This window comes from Atheta coriaria, unplaced genomic scaffold (genome assembly GCF_025399875.1).
Source record: "Atheta coriaria isolate IRGN ID8LTWV9N9 unplaced genomic scaffold, Caltech_Dcor_3.1 hic_scaffold_5_pilon, whole genome shotgun sequence".
In the NCBI taxonomy this organism is placed as follows: Eukaryota; Metazoa; Arthropoda; class Insecta; order Coleoptera; family Staphylinidae; genus Dalotia; species Dalotia coriaria.
In genome coordinates this window covers 2,016,855-2,041,096 of record NW_027045447.1, presented here as the reverse complement: position 1 = coordinate 2,041,096, position 24,242 = coordinate 2,016,855, and the positions used below count along the sequence as shown (strand labels likewise).

The following is a 24,242-nucleotide window of genomic DNA, read 5'->3' as shown; positions in this document are numbered from 1 at the left end:
AACGATGTCAAAGTCAGCTGTTAACTTTGACGTTGTTATTAATTTTATTTAAAAATATTACGAATTTTTAAACCAAAGATTATAATATCTTTTTAATTTGTGTAATTTAATAACATTTAATTATTTGTTTCTTGTTTGGGTAAGGAAATACGCAGTAATTTAATGATTAAAATGTTTAAAAAACTATTTAAATGATTTTAAAATTTAGGCAACTTAATATACCCTTAATACCAACATGGTTATACCGCATAACCTTTAAAAAAGTAGCACTGTCTAAAAATGCCCAATTTAAAGTAAACCAAAACCAAAAACTAAATAATATACAAGTTTTTACATCAAAATATATAATACACAGCATGACAACATGCAAAACTCAAAAAGACTATGTGCTTTATTCACGAAACGCCTCGCAACAAATCGCATCAGAATCAAACAAACTTTTTTCTCAGTCTCATCTGCAATACCCAACAACACAAAACTTATAACATCAACAACAAGTAATAACTTCTGTGACAAACATAAGTTATCACCGGGACGTTTATATCATGATGATCACTACACGGACGGAGAAGATGATATCGATACAATCTATCAGGATCAACCAAAGTCAGTAAAATACATTTTATATCCAAATCATGATGATCCACTGCTTCCATTGTTGAATGGCTGTGCATCAATACAAGAAGTATTCAATTTCCTCAAAAAATATCATCACATTCTTCAACCTATGCATCTAGCTCAATCTGTACTTGTCCTATGGGATTTGCAAAAGATTTTCCAGCATGTTACAGAGTTGACAAGCATGGATAAAGTTGAAAAACTTATGAGTGACTACACAAATGAACTTCTAATGAGAAATGAATTTAAAGTACTGTTAGAATTATTAGAACAGAATACACATGGGTATAATGCAGATGAATTGAGTAGTGTTTATATTTACTTGAATAAAATAGGTGTGCCTAGAAATGGCACAACTATGCAAAACTTATTCACAAAATTATGTGAACTAATGCCTAATCATGATGGATTGACAGCTTTGTCAAAGTTTATGATTGCAGTCAATTACAACAAGCATAAAGAAGCATATAACATGTGTAAAGACAAACTATCATCAATTTTGAACAAATTAGGTGAGTTTTACATCTAAAACCATAAAGCAAACACTAAAATTGTTTATTTTTAGAAACATGTGTAACTTCTGAAGATATAAAACTTATTTCTGTATGTTTAAACGTGTTAAACAAAGAAATAACACCAGATATGCTGGAAACCTATCAAAATAAACTTGAAAGTTTATTATCTCAAGAAATAATCACTGCAGAAGACACAGATGTCCTTATAAAGGTAATTTTATTCTTACACTATCCACAATGGCGTCACAAACACGCCGAACTACTGTCAAAATGCATTTTGTTACTTAAACCAAAGATAAGTCAATTATCTTTGAGTGAAATCTTAGTTTTAAACGAAGTTATCGTGAAAACGCAAGAACCAGCCAATATTCTCTTTGAATTACAACGCTACACAGCGAAATTAATGCGTGAGCTTGAAGAAAACGATAGCACAGCTTACCAAAAACGTTTAAAACTTGCTAACTCTTTAATTCAACTCTCAGCGCCCACGCAACGGCCAGGATCTGAACTAATGATCAGAAAATATTTTCTTTATCCTCTCAATGGAAAATGTCTGATAGAATTACTAAAAGCTATGCAATATATTAAAATAATGGATCCTTTATTCTGTAAATCATTCTGGGATAAAATACTCACTGAATTAGAGCATGATGATGAATTTAAAAGCGAATACATGATGAAAGTGTGTTATTTATACATGTCGTGCCATAAATGTCTTCCGTTCAGACATTTCAAGCTTGAAAAAAGGTTAAATCAATGGATTGAAGGATTGATTGAGACTTCTCCGTTGTTAGAAGACACTAAGAATTTCATTAGTGTTGCATCTTTTGTTATTCCGTACGGTAATGATGTTTCGATAATAAATTACATCACGAATATGTTCAGAGACAATTGGGAGAGATTTGGACCGTTGGATTGTGCAGGTTTGGCGCGTGGTTTGCACATTGGGAAGAATATCACGAAAAATGTGCATTTAAAAGATCGATATTACAGTATTCTGTGTAATACTAGCGATAAAATTATTGAGAAAGTATTAGAAGATAGGAAACACGATGAAAAACATCCGATTGATGTGAATATTACAAATGTTTTGATGAAATCGTACGTTTATCGCAATAAAATGGACCATTCAATGGTGGATAAACTGTTGTTAACATACAAAGATGATACGTATTTGTCATCGAAACAGATTAGAAATTTGACGATGTGTTTATTATTGAGTTCTGCACTGCTTCCTGGAATTATTGACAGAATGGTGGATTATGTCTGCAAGTGTAAGGAGAGCATCATGGCGTTTAATGCTGAAAAAGTTGCCTTTCTCTGTTATTACCTGGGGTATATTCCAAAGAAGTCAGAAGTGTTTTCAAAGATCTTGGTTGACTTAATTTTAAGGTAAAGTTTTGTATATTTTGTTAATTAATTTGTTTTACGAACGTGTTTACTGGGATTTTTAGAGATCAAGAGAAGATTAATGGCTTGAGCTACTTACAAAGTTGTTTGGCGCTTTGTTTCTTTAATAACATGACTAGTCCTCTAATTAAACAAATATTTAATGTGCACTTCATGGAAAAGTTGGATTTAGAGTTGAAACATTGTTATGCCAAAGTAAGTATATGAGTTTTCTTGCTATTATTTGTTAAATTAATTGTTTAAATTTGTATTTTAGGATGTTTATCCAAGTCGTGTACGTCAGAAGTTAATGCAACTTAATAGAACAGTGTGTATAGATTATCCTGAATTAAATATTCCGTGGTTTCATCAAAAGTTTGTTCAACAATCAAAACATGGTAATTTTCACATGCTAAACTACTAAAAACCTTATACTATATTTTTTTTACATTTTAGTGACGTTAAGTGATCCAAGTTTTCTAAGCAACGTTGAAAACTATTTAAATAAAATCTTCTATGATTGTGATATTGAGACAAATACATTGACACCTTATGGTTACAATGTTGACTTTACGATATCATACAAAGATGACAATGATAGTATGATCAAGTAAGTTTATAGTCGGTTTATATAATAACTTTATTAATAGTAGTTTTGCTTTTAGGTTAGGAATATTGCTAACCAAATCAAAGCACTATACACGAATTAATTCACAGTTAAAGGGTGCCATGCAAACGAAAATACGGCATATTGAGATGCTTGGCTACAAAGTCAAACTTATTTTTTACAACGACTGGAATTGTTTGGTGTATGCTGAGGATAAGATCGCGTATATTAGGAATTTGTTAAATTTGCCTAGTAGATATCCGAAATTTTATTACCAAATAAATAATAGATAACAGAAAGGTAAATTTGATGTTGAATTAATGCGTCTTTATTTTGCGTATGAGGTGATTTTATTGAAATTGTATGTTTTTAGTACAAAGTTTTTGAATATTTTCAGGATTTTTCTAGAATAACACGATTTCAAGCGAAGTGTTTGCGACTGCGCTGGCGACTGTGCTGCCCCCTCACCAATAATACTAAGAAAGAGTAGGAGTATAACAAGATTATATTTGTAAGAAAGAAGTAGCACTATTGTAATATCAGCTGTTTTGCTACTCCCACTTTGATTGCTATTAATTCGCTGCCAGCGATTGGCATTGTTGCTGCGCTTATGTCAGTTTCCTGTGCTGCGCTGATCTGTCTTCAACGTTTCCGTTCGCCTGCTGTCTCGTGCGATGTGACTAGATGTAAAATTACCGTCTAGATGACCCACAGGTGACATAAGTATTGGCGATAGTGATACGCAGTACACAAGATGAATTTCGAACGAACCATTCAGACGGCGGTGCAGAAAACTGCTCAAAATAGCAAAAATCAGGTCAGTATGGAATAAATTGCATTCCATGCATACTCCAGCGTTTTCGGGTAGAAAATTACTAATAATTTTCCACAGGTCCGGTACTATTCCACCAAATTTGAGCCTCCGAAAAAATTGGAACGCACTAAGAAGCTTTCCGCGAATATCCAAAAGTTTCTTGCGCGTAAGGAGGAAGAAGAGAAGCAGAAATCCATCGAAGCTCGCGACCGACGCGATAAGCTGCTGGAATTGCGATCGCATGTAAGCCACACCATAAATACATAAATATTTACAATTTGTGTAATAATATTATTGTTTATGTAGGATAAGAAAGCAACGCGGCGTGTAAATGTCATGTTAAAAAGGACCAAGTCTGCCAATCAGTCAGCTATACAGGATGCAGTTACTGACCACACTAGTATCACCATAGGTGGCGGGCCAAGCCAACCAGACGAAGATGATTACGGCTACGTATCGCAATCCGCCGCTGATTATTACAACAAAATGATGGAGAAGTACAGCAGCATGCCTGATGAGAAAAAATGGGATTTCACGAAAAAGAAAACAAATGGCAGTCTATCCAGTACGAAAAACAGGGTGAAAGATGCATTGAATAGGGAAGAAGAGGAAGCTATGCAGCCACATCGACGAAAAAGAAAACACGCTGACGGAGAGTCCACAAACGAACCAATTATTGGTGAAGATAAATATAAAAAGAAGAAAAACCGAAACCGAAGATAAAAGCAGCTCCGGTGATTAATTTTAATGATTTATTAAAAATAGCTGAGAAGAAACAGTTTGAACCTATCAAAGTAGAACCCAAAAAGGAGAAGAAGGAAGAGGAACGTCTCCTCACCAAGAAACAAAAACGCGAACAAGAGAAAGAGCGTGAATATCGCGAGCAACGTGAAAAACGCGAGAGGGAACGAGCTGCGGGTGGAAATCCCGCGCGGATTCCGAAATTAATAACAGCCGAAACAAAATCTCCAGCGGTGCCTACGAAACCCAATGGATCTGCAAGTACAATCGATAGGAAACCAATTCCACAAACAAATTCAGCCAATCTACAGCGAGGAACAAGCGCAATCAAAAAGGCACCACCTCCAAAATGTGATATTAACAATAAGCGATCTGAGTTACCCAAAACAGCAATTAGAGATGCGAATAGTAAACAGATACCTAGAGATCCAGCGCGGAAACCTACCACGTCGATGTCGAATGGTACTTCTTCAGGTGCACGTCCACTAGTTAAAGATAACAAACCGAAAGAATTCCCACCGCGTGATTTGAAACCCAAACAATTCCCTCCAAGGGATTTGAAACCCGCTGGTGGAAGACAATTTCCACCTGAAGATGTCCGTAGGAATGGACCGCCTGTTAAACGGAAAGGTATGCCTGCAGTCAAAGGTAGGATTTATGACGATTCCGATGAAGATTACGATTCGGAAATGGACGATTTCATCGATGATGGCCCTGAAGAAGAAGAGATTATTCCAAACATATTCGTGAAATGTTTGGCTACGATAAACGAAAGTATAAATATATTGACGATGATGATGATAATATGGTATCGTCGTTTGCGCAGCAGATGCGCGAAGAGGTAATAAGCACCAAGTTGGGTATCATGGAAGATTTAGAAGAACAGCGCAAGGAGGAAGAACACAATCGGCGGAAGGCGCTGATGCGGAAAAAAAGGTAGGACTATTTCTCGTGCCTAAATTTATCTGAAAAAAAAAATTGGTTAATTTGATTGAAAATTTGCATTTTTTTTGAATATCACTTCGTTTTTTGTGGATTTCTATGAAGTATTTGTACATAAAAGGGTTAAATTATGTATTTGTTAACGTTTGTAACACGCAAATCATTGGGTAACAAGTAAATTTAACAGTTTTAAAGCTACAGGGTGATGCGCAGATGTAAATTCATACATTTTGTACTTTAAAATATAAGAGAACGTCGAGAATTAAACGCATTGATTCAATTTCTGCGTTTTTGTGGCCATCGCAACATCAATGTCGTTAACAAATAACAAATAGACATTTAAAACGTTTCAAAAATAAATTGTTGCTATCATAACTACCGTAAAATTAATAGTGTGCTATCCGGTTGCTTGTTTTTCTTCATTTCTGAAGTGAGTTTTAACCGGGACTGTCTTCTGTTAGCTCGAGTAGTAGTGATTTTATGTCTTCACTAATTTCCTCTGCTTTTGGCACTTCAGATAGAACCCAGGCGTCGTCCTTACCATCCAAATGTTCCCTGCATATTGGACACGTGTCGTGGTCTTCATTCCTGCCCAGAAAATATTAATTTTTAATGTTAAACATTGATTTTACATCAGCAAAACGAAAAAATATTACCATTCTTCAATACATTGCACACAATATGTATGTGCACATGGCAGAGAAATGTCAGGTTTTCTTTCCAGGCAAATACAACATTCTGTAGCAGATTCCACATCTTCATCAGATCTGCCTGCAATCTCTTCCAAGTTATTGTAAATTGTTGAAACAGTTAAGTCATGCTGTTTGCTTTCATCAGCAATTTCTTTCTGGACTTTTAGTGTCCTGTAGATCTGTAGAAACTTTCTAAGGTCAATTAGTTTAAATGAGTGGATTTTTTGAGTCTTTGGATCAACTTTAACACAAGCTATGCGGATGGTGACCTTCCAGAAAAGATGTTCTTCTGTGCCTTTCTTAATAATAAAGAGTAATTTGTTGCCTGTTGAGTCTAAACATTGATTGGACCTGGAAAGTAGGTAGTCAGGGATTTTATTGTTGGGTTTGTTGTGGGGTGTTATTTGCTTACAGTTTATTGAAATCTTTCAGTTTCTCTTTGAATTCGTCATAAGTAATCGTTAAAAACTCGTCGGCGATCGAGGACGATGCATGTACATCGGAGCATATCGTTTTTATCGAATCAACAATGTCGTGGATGTTGCTCGATTGTTGGCCCATTTTTAAACGCAACAAATTACATTTTCTGTTTTGCGTGTTTGTTGTCTGCGAATTCTAACCAGAAACTCGCAGGATTCGCAGGATTCGCTGTGCTGACGCAACCTTGAACATGTTTGAGCAACAATTTGCATGCGCAATGCAATGCAGTACGTTCGGTTGTTGTCGGAATTGAACAACAAATTAAAACAAATGATTTTGACAATTTTTCTACTAATAAAACAGTGGCGACTGTTTTAAGTATATGACATCTGTTAATTATTTTAAATTTGGTGAAAATTGCTATGAAAACGGTAATTAATATCGGTTTTGAGTTTGAATTTCCTACCAAAGAATTGATTCAATGTTTGTCCCGAACATTCCCGATTGTCGTAAGCAACGTCACGCGAACAAAATGGAAGATATGCTCGGCCAAGTTGCGGTGAACAGCGCAAATTCATATTAGAATCGGTCGCTTTCGAGAGAGGGTGAACCAAAGTGAAGCGAAAACGCGAACAAATATTAATCAGTGCGCGCTCTGTGAACAATCCTAATCCGAAGTTTAATCGAACGTGTGCGATTGACGAGCTGAAGAAAAGTATTCGCATGTGCATCAGCGTTTCGAACGCATCCGAGCGCATCGAAAGCCGCTTTCGACGTCGGGCACGAAGCCTAGCGAGGTAAGCAGAAACAAAAAAAAAACGACAATTGGTAGTAAATTTTACGACGTAGTAACGCATTTTTGGCGATAGCAATCTGAAATCACCCTCAACGTGCAAGGAATGCATGTTTTTGCCCTCATGAATTGTATTAGCGAGTGCATGTTTGGCATCGTTTACGTTTGTGCGCGCTGCGCATCCGACTCGATCGGGGCCATTTTATTTTTAAACACATCGGCACACCGACGCTAAAGAAATCTCCAAACATCCGCGTACAATCGCTAGCGAGAGCCGAAGTTACATGCGGCAAACTTTTACTATTCATCGGCGAATGTATTTGCGGCGTAATTTCTGTTCGATTCGGTGAAATTTCGCCTCCATAACCTTTTGTTCCAATTTTACGTGTCACTCACATAGCGACGGTTCACCGACACCAAAATGGTTGTCTATTGGTTTACGCGCCGAGTTTATTTTTTGTGCGATAACGACTGCTGCAGCTAATCGCTCTCATATGTTGTTGGTTTCTCGTTACACAGATATCAGCCATAAGCGAAAATCGCCCGCAAACTTCGAGTGCAGACTGCGCGTGTTAACTCTTGAGAGCACGGATTTGTCCCGGTGTATCCTACATATTGTGGGCGACAAATCGCGTGCACAAATCGTTGGTTTTTGGGCTTTGGAAGCCCGCAAAGTTTGAAATTAAATTCTGAAATCATCCAGAGGCAGCCATGATGACTGACACATTGAACTCAACCAATCATATGATTTCTTCAATACAGAACAAAGGGTTAGTATTCATTTATTTGCTTTTTTTTTATCGTTTTCATTTGCATTTACAGTACATCTGACCAAACTTAATTCAATGTTTGAGTTGGAGGGACGTAAATGCCAAAACATACTTTGCTACTTTATTAATTACTATTTTTATTTATTGAAAATGGTGAAAAAGTATCAAGACAGTTTAAAAATCAAATTTTCATGCATTACCCTAATATTTTTATTCTGTTTGTAGTGATATTGTTGACAAAATGGACGACATAGGCTGGAAAGCCCAGTTAAAGATACCCCCAAAGGACAGAAGAGTTAAAACTACTGTAAGTTGATTATTTGACACATTAACATTAATTTAATGATAATTTTTTTCTTGTTTGGTAAATAGGATGTCACAGACACTAGGGGTAACGAATTCGAAGAGTTCTGTTTGAAGAGAGAGCTGTTGATGGGCATCTTCGAAAAGGGATGGGAGAAACCGTCCCCGATTCAGGAGGCATCTATCCCGATCGCTTTGTCAGGCAAAGATATACTTGCTCGAGCCAAGAACGGAACAGGTACGCAATTTTAAAATTTTCTTGCTTTATTAGCATGTACAGTACATCTGACGCGACTTACTTCAATGTTGGAGTTGGAGGGACGTACATGCAAAAAAATAATTGTTACTTTTATTAAATAAATTGATATTCAATCAAATGTCTCTTTAAAAAAAGTAACAAGACATTATATTATAATTTTTTTTCTGTAAGATGTATTATTAAAGTTGTTTTGTTTGTTGTGCAGGAAAGACTGGTGCTTATTGCATCCCGGTCCTGGAACAAATTGACCCTGAGAAAGACTGCATCCAGGCGCTAATCATTGTGCCGACGCGAGAGTTGGCTCTCCAAACGTCGCAGATTTGCATCGAGCTGGCGAAGCACTTGAAAATTCGCGTGATGGTTACCACCGGCGGCACAAACCTACGCGACGACATTATGCGCATCTACCAGAAGGTGCAGGTGATCATCGCCACGCCCGGTCGCATCCTTGATCTCATGGACAAGCAGGTGGCCAAAATGGACCACTGCCGTATTCTCGTGCTGGATGAGGCTGACAAGTTGCTCAGCTCCGACTTTAAGGGCATGCTCGATCATGTTATCTCGCGCCTGCCACGCGAGCGTCAGATTCTTCTGTTCTCCGCCACGTTCCCGCTCACTGTCAAGCAGTTCATGGAGAAGCATCTGCGTAATCCGTACGAGATTAACCTCATGGAGGAACTGACGCTGAAGGGCGTCACACAATACTACGCTTTTGTGCAGGAGCGGCAGAAGGTGCACTGCCTCAACACGCTTTTCAGCAAGCTGAACATCAATCAGAGCATCATCTTCTGCAACAGCACGCAGCGCGTCGAATTGCTCGCCAAGAAAATCACCGAGCTGGGCTATTGTTGCTATTATATCCATGCCAAGATGGCCCAGGCGCATAGGAACCGCGTCTTCCACGACTTCAGAGCTGGACTCTGCAGGAATCTCGTTTGTTCAGATCTATTTACAAGAGGTAAGCAATTTTTTTCATTATAATCATGCGCATTTAGTACATCGAACCAGTCTTAATCAATGATTGAGTTCGAGGGACAAATGTGCGAAAACATAGTCATGACATTGATCAATTTACTTTCATTATATTTAAGATCGTAATCTAAATCATGTCAAGTACAATTTATTAGAATTTGATTGATTTTGCGTAGTTTATTAATAAATTACTTTCCAATAGGTATTGATGTGCAAGCCGTGAACGTTGTGATAAATTTCGATTTCCCGAAAATGGCCGAAACCTACCTTCACCGTATCGGTCGATCTGGTCGCTTTGGGCACCTCGGTATCGCCATCAATCTAATCACTTACGAGGACCGCTTCGCTCTGCACCGCATCGAGCAGGAGCTGGGCACGGAGATCAAGCCGATCCCTAAGGTGATCGACCCGGCCCTGTACGTCCCCAGCATGGACGATGATCAGAACAACGACGATCTGTTGAAATAGACGCGCACGCACCGGCGAAGTGTTCGCGCTCGATTAAAAACTTGTACATAGTGAACTAATTTTGTGTGGGAACTAAAAGTTATATATTATAAAAGAACCGAACAATTGCGGCGGCAAACGTAGCGAAATGAAAACGTCATTAGACGCGGCGCGAACGGAACGAGACGAAAAAACGAACGCAAATCAAGAAAGAGAAGGAAAATGAGGATGGTCACTTATGTTTTATGTTTTATTTTAATTTAATATTTTTTGTTTCGTTCTCGGACAATTTCGTTGACGCGACTTCTTTCGGCTATGTCCACCCGCGGCGAACCGCCACCTGGGCTTTTGTTATGCATTAGTTCAATGCAGAACAATAACTACAAAAGGTAAAAAATGGTAAAACAAATAACAGGCAGATGGAAATATCGCACGCACAGACAGACACACACACACCACACTTAACGAGTGCGAGCAGAAAAATCGAGATGTGCGCAGTATTAGAAAATATTTCCGCATATTCTTTATATATTTATATAAACTATACAAGAGAAGTAACAAAACAACCTAAAAATTTATCTTCAGTGGATTAATGCCAAAATTTCAGAACGCATAAAAACTTGTACATAGAAAAACCACATTGAATAACTTAAGTGAAAAGGACAAAAGAAGTGACAATGTTTAAAAGTTTTCGTTTTTTGTAACATGTTTAATTTGGATTTGCAATACTTAGCCGGGGAACACACCGCATACGAATTATTATTTATTTTCCAATTTGAATACGACGAGCCACTTACAAAAACGGAAAATGTAAGCAAAGCAAACCTAACAAAACGTTCGTTTCTTTTGAATGATCATTCAATGAACTAAATTTTCAAGAATGCTGGTTAATTTTTTCGATTAAAAATAATGTAAAACTTCACTTCTCTCTTGAGAATGGTCGGACTTGCGCGGCGCGCGCCTAACCACCACACACTACACCGTACACATTTGGTATTTATTTTCTCATTTCTTCAGAATAATCGTGGCGCACAATGCAACAAAGCGCAAGTCCAACACGCGGTAACATCTAGGCTCCTGCGCGAGCTGTATATCTACAAACTAGTAGTTTGTATGAATTTGTGATACAAATCGACAAAGAATTTCGAAAATTTTTTGTACTGTTCAAGATTTGATTACGTTACGGTCAGAATAACATCCGGGATGAATTTTGTATAACATCGAGAATCTCCAATAACGTAATCAAATAGTGAAACATTCCAATTCAATCAAATGTCATTTGTCATCAATCAATGTAAAATTATGTAGTAAGTAAGCAAAGTGAGAATGACACCGACGATGGAATTGTGATAGTGCTTAACGAGCGAACACGCTAACTCAAAAAATACTGTGAATTATGTTAAAAATAGTGAAACGTGAAAATTTTTAAAAGAAAATGCGGGAACTATGTTGCCCGAACAAATTGATGAAGATATGCGTAGGAAAGGAAGAACAAGTGCGAACTCGTTTGGGCAACTGTCGATGATGTCCATCAAACGACTCGAGATTAACAACTTGCTTAGCTTATGAATACATTCTTACGTAACAACATTTATTGTACTGATAGGAAGGAGATTCTCAAAATGACGCAGAATCGGAAGGCGTCTGCGCTTATTTACGCAATGAGTCATTGCATGACTAAATTGAATGCCTTTCAAAACACGTTTGGAGGTTTGAGTTGTTCAATTCAACTGAAAATCTTGTTGCGCATTGAATGCGCAAGCCTTCAAACAAATACCTGCTGCGCTTCCGACTTGCATGGTATCACTGGAACAGATTTAGGGGTTTTATCGAAATTTCTACTACAAACGCTTTAATTGAACACAATCGTGAAAGCAGCAGGTATTCAATAGACCTTGAAAAATTGTGATAAATTCTGATATCATTTTGTTGAAATGTTCAAACAAATCATATTCATAGTGCCGATACTGACTGCACAGAACGTCAGCGGCAGTTTTATTTCGCAGAAAATGGCCGTAAAAATAATTGACGCGTAATTTTGACCGACGGTCGGCCAGTACTTAAAAGAAATCATTTGGGGGGACTTGCAAACACACAAAACACACACTGCAAAAGCATTATCGTAACATTATTTTAATTCTTTTTAGTACAACATGCGCGCAAAATGCAATAAATTGTTTGTAAGGGTTTCCATGAGTTTCAATCGAGACTCACGGGGATCTAACACGCGATCTTTTAATTTTGTAAGCAAAAAAAAGAACACCGGAATACTTAAATAGTCTGGATTAAGTAATTTTCAAATTTATAAAACAAAAAACATTTTCGTTTATTTTCAAATACTCTGTTCATTTCATTTATTCAGAATAAACAAAACAATCTGCAAAATAATTCATTGAGTGCATAAAATGTAAGCACAAATTTTATTTTAAATGATTTACTAATAACTTTTGAGTTGAACTCACTGTGTGCGACTTTAATATTAACATTTTATTTTAATTTACAGTACAATTTATATCGGAGGCGGTGCGACATTATTAATTCGCGCTATTTTCAATTGAAGTAATTTTACCATCATGTCTGCAAGCTGTAGTTCTGCAGGAATCAACTCTCCTGCATCCGGATTAGCCTTGCAATACGCCAGCAGTGCCTTATAAGCATCTATACTCTTCTGTATCCGGTCGGCCAAAACAACCCTATCCGACGTGGCGTATTTCGTCTGTTTAGCTGCTATATGAAAATACGCCAACAGGAAGACCTTCTCCCCGCCATCCGAAATCTTACTCGGTAAATCACCACTCGCGTTTCGAAAACTATCGATGAACTTTGTGAAATTCGCAACAGTCTTTTCCACAAGCGTATTCACTTTAGTCATTTCATGCTGCGTGGGTCGCGAGGTACCGCTTAGTTTCTCCAGTTTAATATCCAACATATCCGAGTACGTACTGCCTAAATGATACCAATTCTGGCGGCAGTAACGCATGTAATACTGCGGGTTAATCGCGCTCTGTAAATCCTCCAAAATATCCGCGGATCTTTTGTAGATTTTACAGCGCACATCCGGGTCTTCGGCGTAAAACGCCAACACATCATACAACCGACTGTAATCTTGCATAATCTCGACATAATCCGACGCGTGTGTGTTGAGAGTATGATATTCTATCGCGGAATTTACAAATGACTGCGCAAAATGGAATACTTTCTTAGCATCGTCCATAGTTAACAGAAAATGATGCCCCACACGACTATCATACTCAGAAACGTCCATATTTTGAAAAATCATCTTTGACATGTCTTCTTTTGTGACTTCAAACTCTGATAAATCCATCTCAGCTAGATCTGTGCATGTACAAGCAGTCAACTCAATATTTTCCGTGTTTATCAATCTTTCCTTTGAGTTTGTGAGCAGATTCAATGCATATTTGATCCAACATCTACTCACATCCCCTAATCTATGTCGATAAGTCTCTAATTTCGCTTCGTATTCCTCACCCTCATCTACTGAAGCATCCACCATCTTTTTATATTCATCAAACATGAATAATGCAGCACTTAGGTGATGTTTTGCTTGTTTGAAGCCATTTCTCACCATGAAAAACTGTGATAATGTGGCTGTATTCAATGCCCAATCAATATGCTCATAGTCTTTGCTATCAAACTGTCTCTGGAGAGTTTGATGGCAATAAACAGCACTTTTTAATGGATTGCTTGAAGCATATGCTTGTGCAATATAAAATAATATTAATGTGTAGGCCTTCTCAAGTTTTTCTTTAGCTTCTTCCTCATTGAAAGTGAAATCATTCTTGAAATAGTCTGAGTAGTCAATGGGGATCATATTAATTTCTTTGAGTTGTTTGCAGAAGTCTTCAGCTTGTGATAAATAAACTAATCCTTTAGCATAGTGTCTTCTGCCCCAGAGAATGCCCAATTGCATGTATAAATTCAAGCAGACAGAGGCTACTTCAACAGTGAGGGTATGGCCATTGATTATTTCAAGACATTCATCATAATGCTTATCACTCAATGATAATTCTTCAGTTTCCAGGGCAATTGTACCAAGTTGTAGTTGAATAGCTCCAAGCATCCCTTGATAGATAAAAATATTGAGTTTTTAAGTTAATATAATGCATAGCATGAGAAACATACCAATTATTTTATTATGCAGGATATCATTTGCCTCATTTTGAGATTTTACTTTATCCAGAAGAGTATTCATTGATTGTAAATGTTCTCTAGCAGCATATTTTGATGTGTATGGTGCTGTTTCAGGATCCGAGTTGGAATTATCAATTAATTTCTTTACTTTATCAAACTGTTCTTCGAGATCGACCAATGTTTCCTTTAATGACATTTTGTCTAATTTGCAAAAACTTTTAAGTTTCAGATTCGGCGAGTAACCTCCATACGAAAATTTCGACTCCAGTATGATAATAAAATAGATTTGTCGCTATGATGTCGATTAGGTCCGAAGATATACGAAATGCAACGATGTTTGATAATTCAGAAATCTATCCAATAAGAAGCGGGTTGTGAAATGTCTGTCGAATGTCAAACGTCATCCCGTTTATAAGTCGAGGTTAGAAAGTAAAATTCGCACAGCAGCAGCGCCGAGCACACACACAGTGCGGTGCATACGAGTGGAGCGACTGTGGAGAGGCCACAAGAGAAATCCGGATCAAAGATGGTGTGCTCGTATCGATCGGGCTCGTTGTAAATAAATCGCGGCCGGGTGCGCGCCGCGATGTAAACATGTAGTTGCGGGCGGACGAACGTGCGCGTGTGGCTTCGACGGGGGCGGCCGAGTGTGTGTATTATGCTCGACGAGCATGACATGAGCTCGCAAACGTTGGATATCTTGCGCCAGGGGGTGTGGGCCTCGCTCACCGGCGGCTGGTTCTACGACCCCCATCAGGACGTGTTCTCGAACACGTTCCATCTGTATCTTTGGTTGTTCTTGCTTTGCTTGCCGTTCACGATTTACGTGGTGAGTATGCAGGCCATGCAATGGCTGCTGCACTAAACAAACAGATGACATTTGTGTGTGCTGACCTATTTTTGCTTGCAGTACTTTCCTCCGACTGAATTTCTATGGTACTTGTACTGCACTGCCATCACAGTGGTGTTTGCCACCATCAAGCTCATCAACTATGGTTTGCACCACATGTATGATCATAATGAGTGCATACATGAGCAGATTGATGATGAATGGACTGAACCAAAGAGGTAACTTTCACTTTATGATTTTAGAAATTTCTTATTGGAATTACAAATTAACTTTTCTGTCAACAGAGAGGATGAAGGCATTGAATTACAAGTGTTGAATGCAACTGGTAATTCAACAGAATGTGAATTGAAGACAAAACCTGAAGGATGCTCACTGCAGTCCTTTGGTGGTGAGATTGGAGTGTGCAGTACTGACATTGATAGTTTTGAGTCAGGGGAATACCAAAGAATGGAAGCTGTTGATGCCAAACAGTCAAGCACAATAGGTGAGTCATAATTGAGAATTTCCCCGAATTTATTTATTCATTGATGATTGGAATTTCCAGATTTAAAAGCAGACGTGCATCGAAAAAACTCATCCGAGAGCAGCGAAGAGCTCCCGGATAACATTCAAACAGTGCCCGATAACGACGCCTTCCACGTGCAGATCGTCCCGGAAACGACGCGCAAGGAACCCAAACGGCACGTGAACAACAGCACTGAACCTAATCTAAGGAAACTCTCCCCGCCGGCGGGCGTGGACGTCAACGAGGCAGAGTTTGCCTTCTCCGGCGCCATCGACTACCGCCGACATTCGAATTTCAGCCAAAGTTGGCTCGGTATGGTGGCGCGACCGTCGCAAATGACCGCCACCGGCTCCTTAGAATTGAACTACATCGATAAAAAGTTCAATCAAGCGCTCATCGACGGTTACTTTAGGTACAATAATGTTGGCGTGCGTCGCATTCGTTCCACTGCGCTGGAAAAATGCTGTCCGCCGCCAGCGCTATCCGCCCATCCGAATAGTTTGGAGATTATCGGCGTTGGTAGCAGCGGTGTGAAGACGAAAAACCCGCTGCCACCGCCGAGTAATACTCTCACACGCAATCAACACTTAAATCTATGCCCTTACTACGGATCGGAAATAGTTTATCCCATAGCTGAACAATCGGACGAACACCAAACCAGCCATGGACCGGACACGGACTTGGACTCCATGGCGCATGTGTCTGATAGTGATTACGAGGAGAATCGAGGTAGTCGGTCTCCGCTCTTGTTGCGAAATATTTACCTGGAGGCCGAGAGCCTACGGAAAAAGATGCAGTCGATGGGCGACCGGCAGAGTGCGACTTCAAAGGACGCGCTTTTAGATAATGACAATTCGAATTCCAGTGCAACGCCGGAGATACAGGACGCGCGCGTTGATAACTGTGATAATGACAGCGAGAAGAAACTTAGTGACTTATCGAGTGGTAGTTCGACGAGTGTGGACGTGGTGTGTGAGTTGCGGGCGGAAGAAGCGCCCTCGACGGCGAAACGAACAAAGATTCAGAGGGAAGAGGATGCCGTTGTTGAAGATGGTGCGAAAGCGCTCGAGCCATCAACCGGTGCAATCAAGCGGCGGAACTGTCGACGTAATCGTAAGAAAAAAGCGGGAGATTTTAAATCGAAGCGACCTGCGACAACTTCCGGTAGTAATCATCGTCTAGGAGAATCAGAAAATAGTCTTGTCGAATTAGACCTCGACTGGTTATTTGACGATGAAAACGAACACGTTAAATACAAAGGTAAGTAATAGTATATTAAGTATCAAGTGCGTTAAACGGCACTTTTACCTCGGGTTTGAAGTACTTTAGTCACGGTCTTGGCCGTCCGTGATTAGAGTGCCACTTTTTATGTCCCAAAACCGTTGAAAAAGTGGCGCTTTAAATGTGAAAATAGAATAATAAACAAATTTATTAAATACTTTTTTTGTCTTAAACAGATGGTAAAAGTGATTGGTGCGGTGGACGACCATCCGGATGCGTAGAGGAAGATGTAAGTAAAGTTCTTCAAGAAGCGCCACCGCGTAGTCTAGGCGCAATTCCGAAAAAACGCGAAAATCGTCGCCATAGCAGCGCGGAAGAAAAAACCCGCAAAGTTGCGAAGTCTGATTCTGAACGTTCCGAACGACATCGTCGCAAAGACGAGCGTTTCAATCGGAATCGGTCTGTGAAGGAATACGTCAGTACACAGACGTGTCTAGTCGAAAGCCCCGTCGAAGGCCTGGAATGTCTGGTAACGCAACCACGCCATCGCAAACTGAGCCACACGCGCCGCCATTCGACGAAACCCTTCATTGAATTACCCGTCGACACGTATCAAGAAGCATCGTCGAGTGGTAGCAACACCGAACTCAGTACCCTTCTACCCCCACAAACTTTCCTGCAAGCATTTCTCGTGTCACGAAGGGAATTCTCAATGCTACCGGTGTGTTTACCGAATGAACGGAGCACATCACCCACCGCATGTCAACGAACCAGCGCGCCAACACATCATCATAAGTTGAAACGCAGCGCGCAGATATGCTCCCGTGGGACACGCGGGCGCATGTCGCAGAGAGACAGCGCCATTTTGACCACGCTCTCATCCGGTCATGGTACGCACTGCGCGAAAAGTTTTAATGATACAAGCGATGGATCAGTGCATTGCTTTCAAGACGAGCATGGTAATTGGATAACGTATACTTTTGATGAGAAAGGCGTGGGTACAGCAAACATGGCGGTGACCACCGCAAGTAAACCCGATTGGGAGAATAATACTGAACCAGTTGATAATAATTCGGTCTCTATCATTATGGATCCACCTCAGCGGTCGCTGATGTTTGTCCCGCCGAGGCAAGTCACCCGGGCGAGAATTTACGCGCATCCTATGCAGGTAAATCTCGATATGGACGATCGCCGGATACATAGATCTATTTCCGAACAAGTCCGGCAGCGAATGCTTAGCGCGCAGGCTACATCCGAGACTAATCCGTTATCGTTGCGAGAAATGATGAATCCGCTTCAATATCGCATGCAGAATGCGGCGGACACGCTGAATAACAACAATCCACGTACAAAGAGCTACTATAAGTTTCGACTATTTCCGTTTTCATTTGTCAAAGTCAAAATGGATCGCCTTAAGTTGTTGGCACTCTTGGATCGGAATCTAACGCTGTTTGAAACAGTCGTGGCGTCGTTACTGGGCATTTTCGTGTCTGTTTTCGGCGCGTTGTTATTGTATCAGCAGTTCTACACGGATATACATGCATTTATCTTTTGTTTCATTATTGCGGGCAGTCAATACTCGCTGATGAAAAGTGTGCAGCCAGATGCCGCCTCACCGACGCACGGCTTCAATCGTGTGATTGCATATTCACGCCCGATTTACTTCTGTTTATTTTGCGGATTAATTCTACTTGTTGATGCGTGCGTTGATGAGGAAGAGGATTTTACGGCCGTTTCACTTTATGGTGTGACGTTAACGAACAACGAAGCATTAATTTTGACGCGCAACTTTTTGGTCACATTTGTATTGTTTTTTCCGCTATTGTTCTCGCTGGGTTTGTTCCCGCAGATCAATACGTTCCTCCTCTACGTGCTGGAGCAGATTGATATGCATGTGTTTGGAGGTAACGCGATGTCCAGTCTCTGGGCGGCGTTTTATTGCGTGTTCCGTTCGATGCTTGCTGTGATAATCATGTACGGATTGGCGTATGGTGGACTGTGTGAACCGAAAGGCTCGCAGCATGTTTTATTCTCGATATTTTGCGCGTGTCTGGTGTCTTGTTCATATCACCTCAGCCGGATGGCGAGTGATCCGACACATGTGTGGAATATGTTGAAGAAGAATCTTTGGCCGCCGGATATTTACAAAGAGCATAAACGTACCCCACGGGTCAGCAGCGATGAGAAAATTAATGAAAGCGGTGAAAAAACGAAGGATACAAATGTTGATTGTGATGATGCTGATGTAGAAAAGGGGGATGTGCCGGACGTGCGTGAAGCCGACACCAAAGAGGTGGATGTCGATCCGTTGCCAAAGAAGTTACAGAAGACAGTAAATGCACGCCTGACTAGTGATGTGCTCCTGTGTGGAATAATCGCCATTTTGGTGTTTGGAATTCACGCCAGTACGGTTTTCACCGCTTTGCAACCGGAATTGAGTCCGGTTTTATGGGGTACTGCGGCAGCAATGGGGTTTCTGTTGCATTACATCATTCCACAGATGAGGAAACAATTGCCATGGCTTTGTATTGCCCGTCCTGTGCTTAGATCACTTGAGCATTATCAATATCAAGTGCGGGGACCAGCGAAAATCATGTGGTTTGAACGGGTTAGTATATTTTTCAATTGTTTGTTTAATTTAATATAAAATAATTTTCTTTCTTTTGTAGGTTTTTGTATACTTGTGTTTTATTGAGAGGAATATTCTGTATCCGTTGTTATTTCTTGCCGCTTTGACTGAAGAAGCACCGAAAGTTGCGGAGAAATTCGGTACGCTGTTGGGAGCGTTGATTGTCGTCGTTTGTGGATTGAAATGTTTGAGGAATTCCTATTCGGATCAAGGCTCGCAATACCTGATACTTACGTTTACTGCGTTGTTCTCCAAATACGACTATAGCATCTTTCAAGAGAGTTTCCTTGTGGATTACTTTCTCATGGGCATTATTTATAGTAAAACATATGAACTTTTACTAAAGGTAATTAATTAATTTTACTTTCTATCATAATCAAATGATAATTTGTTTGTTTTTAGGTGCAATTTGTTGTAACTTACATTGCTCCTTGGCAAATCACATGGGGATCAGCTTTCCATGCCTTTGCTCAACCATTTTCAGTTCCTCACTCTGCCATGCTCTTTGCGCAAGCGATTATTTCAGCCATTTTGTCAACGCCATTGAATCCTTTTTTAGGTAAGCTGTTTTATTCCATATTTAACTTACAAAAATAAATTATGGGTTTGTTTGCAGGGAGTGCAATTTTTTTAACATCTTACGTTCGACCCGTCAAATTTTGGGAGCGTGATTACAACACACGGAGAGTGGATCATTCAAACACGCCACTATCATCACATCTGGAGCGTAATCTCGGCGCGGACGATAACAACTTGAATTCGATTTTCTACGAGCATCTGACGCAATCACTGCAGCATTCGCTCGCGGGAGATTTGATTATGGGCCGCTGGGGACCGATTAGCCAAGGCGATTGCTTTGTTCTTGCTTCGGACAATCTCAACTGTTTGGTGCACATTATTGAATTGGGAAACGGCTTGGTCACATTCCAAATGCGAGGATTAGAATTTCGTGGGACGTATTGTCAACAGAGAGAAGTCGAGGCTATCACAGAGGGGGTTGAAGAGAATGATGGTTAGTTTTATGACGAACATTTTTAATATTTGCTCAAAAACCATGTTTTAGGATGTTGTTGTTGTGATCCTGGACATTTACCGGGCATGTTAAGCGTAAACGCAGCGTTTAGTCAACGCTGGCTTGCGTGGGAAGTCACAGCTGCTAAGTATGTCCTGGAAGGATATAGTATATCGGACAACAGCGCAGTGTCCATGCTGCAGGTGATAGATTTTCGTAAAGTACTAGTCACATATTACGTTAAAGTAAGTTTGCAGAATATTTTATGATATGAACAAGTCGATAATAATTAAAACTTTCAGAGTATCATATTTTATGCTGTACGTTCATCGAAACTGGAAGATTGGTTGAGTTCCAGTTCGATTCTAAAGGCGCTCGAGCCAATGCAAGAACGTAACTTTGTTGATCTTGATCCGGTGTTCAATTTTAACTTTGACGAAGACTTCGACCTAAGTGCCTGCGGCATGACACGCTCCATGTTCTTTCAGATTTATAGCGAATGGATTGCGTACTGCGTCAGTAAAAATGAGAAGAATATTGATGTAGCTAACGGTTCAAGCTTGGTTCTTTTGTGTTTTGCTTTAAGTTTACTTGGTAAGAAATAATTTTGCATTTGTATTATTTTATATATTTATGTTTCGTTTTTATTTTGTAGGACGAAGAACATTGAGTGCAGCATCCCACAACACCGTATCCAGTGTGGAGTTTTTCCTGCATGGCCTGCACGCTTTGTTCAAGGGTGATTTTCGAATAACATGCGCCCGAGATGAGTGGGTCTTTATTGACATGGATCTCATACGCACTGTGGTTGCTCCCGGTGTTCGCATGTCTCTAAAACTGCATCAGGATCATTTCATGACGCCTGATGAGTATGAAGAGTTGCCGGCACTGTACGAGGCGATCTGTAAACACGAAGAGGAGTTGGTGATTTCACATGAAGGTGATCCGGCATGGAGAAGTGCTGTATTGAGTGGCACTCCAAGTTTACTAGCATTAAGGTAATTATTTATATTTGTTAAACGCAAAATATAGGTTTAATTTAATTTATTTATTCATTTAGGCATGTTCTGGACGAAGGCAATGACGAATATAAAATCATCATGCTGAATAAACGCTTTCTAAGCTTTCGGGTGATAAAAATTAACAAGGAGTGCGTACGCGGCTTGTGGGCCGGCCAGCAGCAGGAGCTGGTGTACTTGCGCAACCGCAATCCGGAGCGCGGCAGCATACAAAACGCCAAACAAGCTTTAAGAAATATTATTAATTCATCTTGTGATCAGCCCATCGGGTACCCCATTTATGTCTCACCGTTGACCACCAGTTATGCGGAGACCAATGAGCAGCTAAATAGTTTAATCGGTGGGTCGGTGAGTCTTGGAAAGATTCACAACTATGTGTTAAATTTATTCAGAAGGTACGAATTTCTAAGCAATCTTAAACTATTAATAACTAAATATAATTAATTTCTATTTAGGATTCGAAAACGTTGCGGTGAAGGATGTTCAAGCGGTGGATCAGCGCGTGATGAGTTAGGAATCGGACATGAAGGAGTCTACGCAATGGCGCCGGTAACAACTTTGACAACGCATAACACTGGTAGCCAATCGACGGATGGATCTCATCTTTGTGGAAGTATCGGTCGTGGTTCCAGTTTAAGTCGAACTTCATTGGGTATGTAGTTTATTTTATCTAAATTGCTAAGTAATATTTATTTATTTATGTTTTAAATAGCTGCAAATCGAGGCAGTTTAGCGTCGATGGGCAAACCGACAAGTTCAACATTAGCGAATCTCGCTGGATTGTTCAAAGACCGCGATGATCGTACGACTATTTCGCAACAGTCGGACAAATCAACCAGTGAATCTCAACAGGAGACGGAGATGATCGAAAAAGACGCTGTTTTATTCCAAAGAGTTAAAGTAAGTAAAATAGTAAACAAACTTCTGCATTTTTAATCATTTTTGTTTGGTTAGATTGTAGATCCAAATCTAGTCTACGACGGTATCAATAAAGGTCGACGCATTGACGTCTGTTGGCCGAATGAAGGCATGCGACATCGCGGCGGACGATCTTATTGGAATGACTGGTGTCCGGAAGTTGGTATGGAAGGATTAGTTGTTCATAAATGGATTCCATCGCACCGTGATCTCAATCGGAGATCACACGTAGATAGAACCATTCTTCTTGTGCAAATCGAGGACAAATACATTCCGATTGGCGAGAACGGCGTGCAGCTGGTCGCCATTACTACGACGACGACGACAATGACCACCACGACGACGAACACCATCCCGAGCAGCGAGCGTGAAAGCTAACAGACATGCTGTATCGCACGCGGGTCAGGTACAGAGGTAATCTTACATTACCCCGACTAAAATCACAGTGAGACTATGTTAATTCGAGAGACGCGAGGGAAGGACGACTAGCATAACTGCCATTCGAGAGGCATTCATCTACATACAGGAATATCACAAGTAAGCATTCAACTAAACAATCAGTAACATTTGTCATTATCCTAGCAGCTCATATAACAGGAAAAAATATGAAAATTGATACACACACGTTGTAAGGCTCTGCTGCCTGTATGTTTAGGCTATTTTAGTGCTTCCCAAAGAAAGTTACTCATACATTTTGCTTGCATAACGAGCAAACGAGAAATAATCATTGACAAATGATACAAGTTCATCTATCAAGATATATAAACTAATATAAAACTAACATTTTGATTGTTTAAAGTTAAACAAAACCAGACAAAATGAGCGTAACGCGATTGTTTAAAGTTAAACAAGAAAAAGGATTTAAAAAATACGATGTTGCCTTAAGATTGATAGACTGATTTTTATGTGTATTTATTTTTTTAACAAAGCCCAAAATAAGGATAACTAATTATGTAAATATTATTAATATTATTACCTATAATTAAAGGAGTAAATCACTACTGATGAAAGGTCAACAAACTAAAAGCCAATGACAATTTGATGAGGTGTTGTAAACACTTTTTGGGGTTTCAGTAACATTAATGTTTTGACTGTGTAATTAGTTTATGCAAAAAACTAAAGAAATACTTGTTATTGCTAATTGTAATTAAGTCTAGAACAATGTTTTCTTTTTTTTTTCCTTTTGAATTTCATTCTTGTGTTTCACACATTTGGTTTTTGTTAAAAATCATATAAAAATTTATTTCATTGGTATCTTAGTTGTGTTATGTATAATACATTGTTGCTTGTTGTTTCATTCTTCCACTAACAATAACTGGCCTATGAAACAAACTAGAAAAGTTTATGATTTATATTTAAGTACAATAAATATTTCTGAAAGTTGTTTCTTTGTACTACTGTTGTAGAATTATGAATTAATGGGCCGCCGGAAGAGTAGAATGTGTGGTTCTGGTCCATGAAGCATGTAATGAACCCAATTGGGACTCTGTTGCACACCTAGGTTGCGCCATTCTGTTTCAGTCATCAAATGCGGTCGTGGTACAAGCTTAGCCAGTTCTTGTGGGAGTATTACATGTCTGTATTCGTATTTCGTGTCGCTGTATTTCTCGGAGTACTGAATGTTCTCAACGGGCATTTTTCACTCGGGAAACTG

At 39.6% G+C, this 24,242-nt stretch overlaps 7 protein-coding genes across 7 annotated transcripts; 4 read left to right on the top strand and 3 right to left on the bottom strand.

Moving 5' to 3' along the window:
* The first annotated feature begins 24 nt into the window (after positions 1 to 24).
* Positions 25 to 3,434, top strand: LOC135791891 (FAST kinase domain-containing protein 1, mitochondrial). The gene is made up of 6 exons (XM_065302460.1): positions 25 to 1,130; positions 1,184 to 2,525; positions 2,588 to 2,738; positions 2,800 to 2,920; positions 2,979 to 3,132; positions 3,188 to 3,434. Exons 1-6 carry the CDS (start codon positions 365 to 367, stop codon positions 3,420 to 3,422), a joined length of 2,769 nt encoding a protein of 922 aa, XP_065158532.1. The 5' UTR covers positions 25 to 364; the 3' UTR covers positions 3,423 to 3,434.
* A 268-nt stretch (positions 3,435 to 3,702) lies between these two features.
* Positions 3,703 to 5,906, top strand: LOC135791896 (protein SPT2 homolog). Its single transcript, XM_065302468.1, is given in 5 exon segments — positions 3,703 to 3,946; positions 4,022 to 4,186; positions 4,250 to 4,634; positions 4,637 to 5,415; positions 5,418 to 5,906. Coding segments are annotated over 5 exon segments (1,599 nt in total). The 5' UTR covers positions 3,703 to 3,883; the 3' UTR covers positions 5,625 to 5,906.
* On the bottom strand, positions 5,745 to 7,000 carry LOC135791909 (RING finger protein 141-like). The gene is made up of 3 exons (XM_065302481.1): positions 6,731 to 7,000; positions 6,283 to 6,669; positions 5,745 to 6,214 (listed from the first exon to the last, which is right to left on the bottom strand). The coding sequence occupies exons 1-3, from the start codon at positions 6,877 to 6,879 to the stop codon at positions 6,064 to 6,066; spliced, it is 687 nt and encodes a 228-aa protein (XP_065158553.1). The 5' UTR covers positions 6,880 to 7,000; the 3' UTR covers positions 5,745 to 6,063.
* Positions 7,001 to 7,260: 260 nt separating this feature from the next.
* Positions 7,261 to 12,670, top strand: me31B (ATP-dependent RNA helicase me31b). The gene is made up of 6 exons (XM_065302473.1): positions 7,261 to 7,535; positions 8,051 to 8,301; positions 8,527 to 8,608; positions 8,674 to 8,842; positions 9,069 to 9,821; positions 10,038 to 12,670. The coding sequence occupies exons 2-6, from the start codon at positions 8,243 to 8,245 to the stop codon at positions 10,301 to 10,303; spliced, it is 1,329 nt and encodes a 442-aa protein (XP_065158545.1). The 5' UTR covers positions 7,261 to 7,535; positions 8,051 to 8,242; the 3' UTR covers positions 10,304 to 12,670.
* A 78-nt stretch (positions 12,671 to 12,748) lies between these two features.
* On the bottom strand, positions 12,749 to 14,751 carry LOC135791894 (KIF-binding protein). Its single transcript, XM_065302466.1, has 2 exons — positions 14,426 to 14,751; positions 12,749 to 14,365 (listed from the first exon to the last, which is right to left on the bottom strand). Exons 1-2 carry the CDS (start codon positions 14,628 to 14,630, stop codon positions 12,792 to 12,794), a joined length of 1,779 nt encoding a protein of 592 aa, XP_065158538.1. The 5' UTR covers positions 14,631 to 14,751; the 3' UTR covers positions 12,749 to 12,791.
* A 21-nt stretch (positions 14,752 to 14,772) lies between these two features.
* pcx (pecanex) lies at positions 14,773 to 23,971 on the top strand. Its single transcript, XM_065302458.1, has 15 exons — positions 14,773 to 15,263; positions 15,345 to 15,502; positions 15,569 to 15,768; positions 15,829 to 17,049; positions 17,247 to 19,618; positions 19,680 to 19,985; positions 20,042 to 20,198; positions 20,256 to 20,651; positions 20,703 to 20,896; positions 20,954 to 21,245; positions 21,307 to 21,649; positions 21,712 to 22,065; positions 22,126 to 22,322; positions 22,383 to 22,570; positions 22,625 to 23,971. The coding sequence occupies exons 1-15, from the start codon at positions 15,093 to 15,095 to the stop codon at positions 22,964 to 22,966; spliced, it is 6,891 nt and encodes a 2,296-aa protein (XP_065158530.1). The 5' UTR covers positions 14,773 to 15,092; the 3' UTR covers positions 22,967 to 23,971.
* On the bottom strand, positions 23,485 to 24,224 carry LOC135791910 (cyclin-dependent kinases regulatory subunit 1-like). Its single transcript, XM_065302482.1, has one exon. It carries the CDS (start codon positions 24,222 to 24,224, stop codon positions 23,997 to 23,999), a length of 228 nt encoding a protein of 75 aa, XP_065158554.1. The 3' UTR covers positions 23,485 to 23,996.
* Between the last annotated feature and the right edge of the window lie 18 nt (positions 24,225 to 24,242).

Excerpts from the sequence above, each read along its gene's own strand:
- LOC135791891 (XM_065302460.1), top strand. The coding sequence starts at position 365 with ATGCAAAACTCAAAAAGACTATGTGCTTTATTCACGAAACGCCTCGCA. Across the intron at positions 1,131-1,183 it reads ATCAATTTTGAACAAATTAG|AAACATGTGTAACTTCTGAA; the intron begins GTGAGTTTTACA and ends GTTTATTTTTAG. Across the intron at positions 2,921-2,978 it reads TGTTCAACAATCAAAACATG|TGACGTTAAGTGATCCAAGT; the intron begins GTAATTTTCACA and ends TTTACATTTTAG.
- LOC135791909 (XM_065302481.1), bottom strand. The coding sequence starts at position 6,879 with ATGGGCCAACAATCGAGCAACATCCACGACATTGTTGATTCGATAAAA. Across the intron at positions 6,670-6,730 it reads CTGAAAGATTTCAATAAACT|GTCCAATCAATGTTTAGACT; the intron begins GTAAGCAAATAA and ends CCTACTTTCCAG. Across the intron at positions 6,215-6,282 it reads GTGCAATGTATTGAAGAATG|GAATGAAGACCACGACACGT; the intron begins GTAATATTTTTT and ends TTTTCTGGGCAG.
- me31B (XM_065302473.1), top strand. The coding sequence starts at position 8,243 with ATGATGACTGACACATTGAACTCAACCAATCATATGATTTCTTCAATA. Across the intron at positions 8,843-9,068 it reads TCGAGCCAAGAACGGAACAG|GAAAGACTGGTGCTTATTGC; the intron begins GTACGCAATTTT and ends TTTGTTGTGCAG. Across the intron at positions 9,822-10,037 it reads TTCAGATCTATTTACAAGAG|GTATTGATGTGCAAGCCGTG; the intron begins GTAAGCAATTTT and ends ACTTTCCAATAG.
- LOC135791894 (XM_065302466.1), bottom strand. The coding sequence starts at position 14,630 with ATGTCATTAAAGGAAACATTGGTCGATCTCGAAGAACAGTTTGATAAA. Across the intron at positions 14,366-14,425 it reads CCTGCATAATAAAATAATTG|GGATGCTTGGAGCTATTCAA; the intron begins GTATGTTTCTCA and ends TTATCTATCAAG.
- pcx (XM_065302458.1), top strand. The coding sequence starts at position 15,093 with ATGCTCGACGAGCATGACATGAGCTCGCAAACGTTGGATATCTTGCGC. Across the intron at positions 15,503-15,568 it reads GAATGGACTGAACCAAAGAG|AGAGGATGAAGGCATTGAAT; the intron begins GTAACTTTCACT and ends TTCTGTCAACAG. Across the intron at positions 21,650-21,711 it reads CCAAGTTTACTAGCATTAAG|GCATGTTCTGGACGAAGGCA; the intron begins GTAATTATTTAT and ends TTATTCATTTAG.
- LOC135791910 (XM_065302482.1), bottom strand. The coding sequence starts at position 24,224 with ATGCCCGTTGAGAACATTCAGTACTCCGAGAAATACAGCGACACGAAA.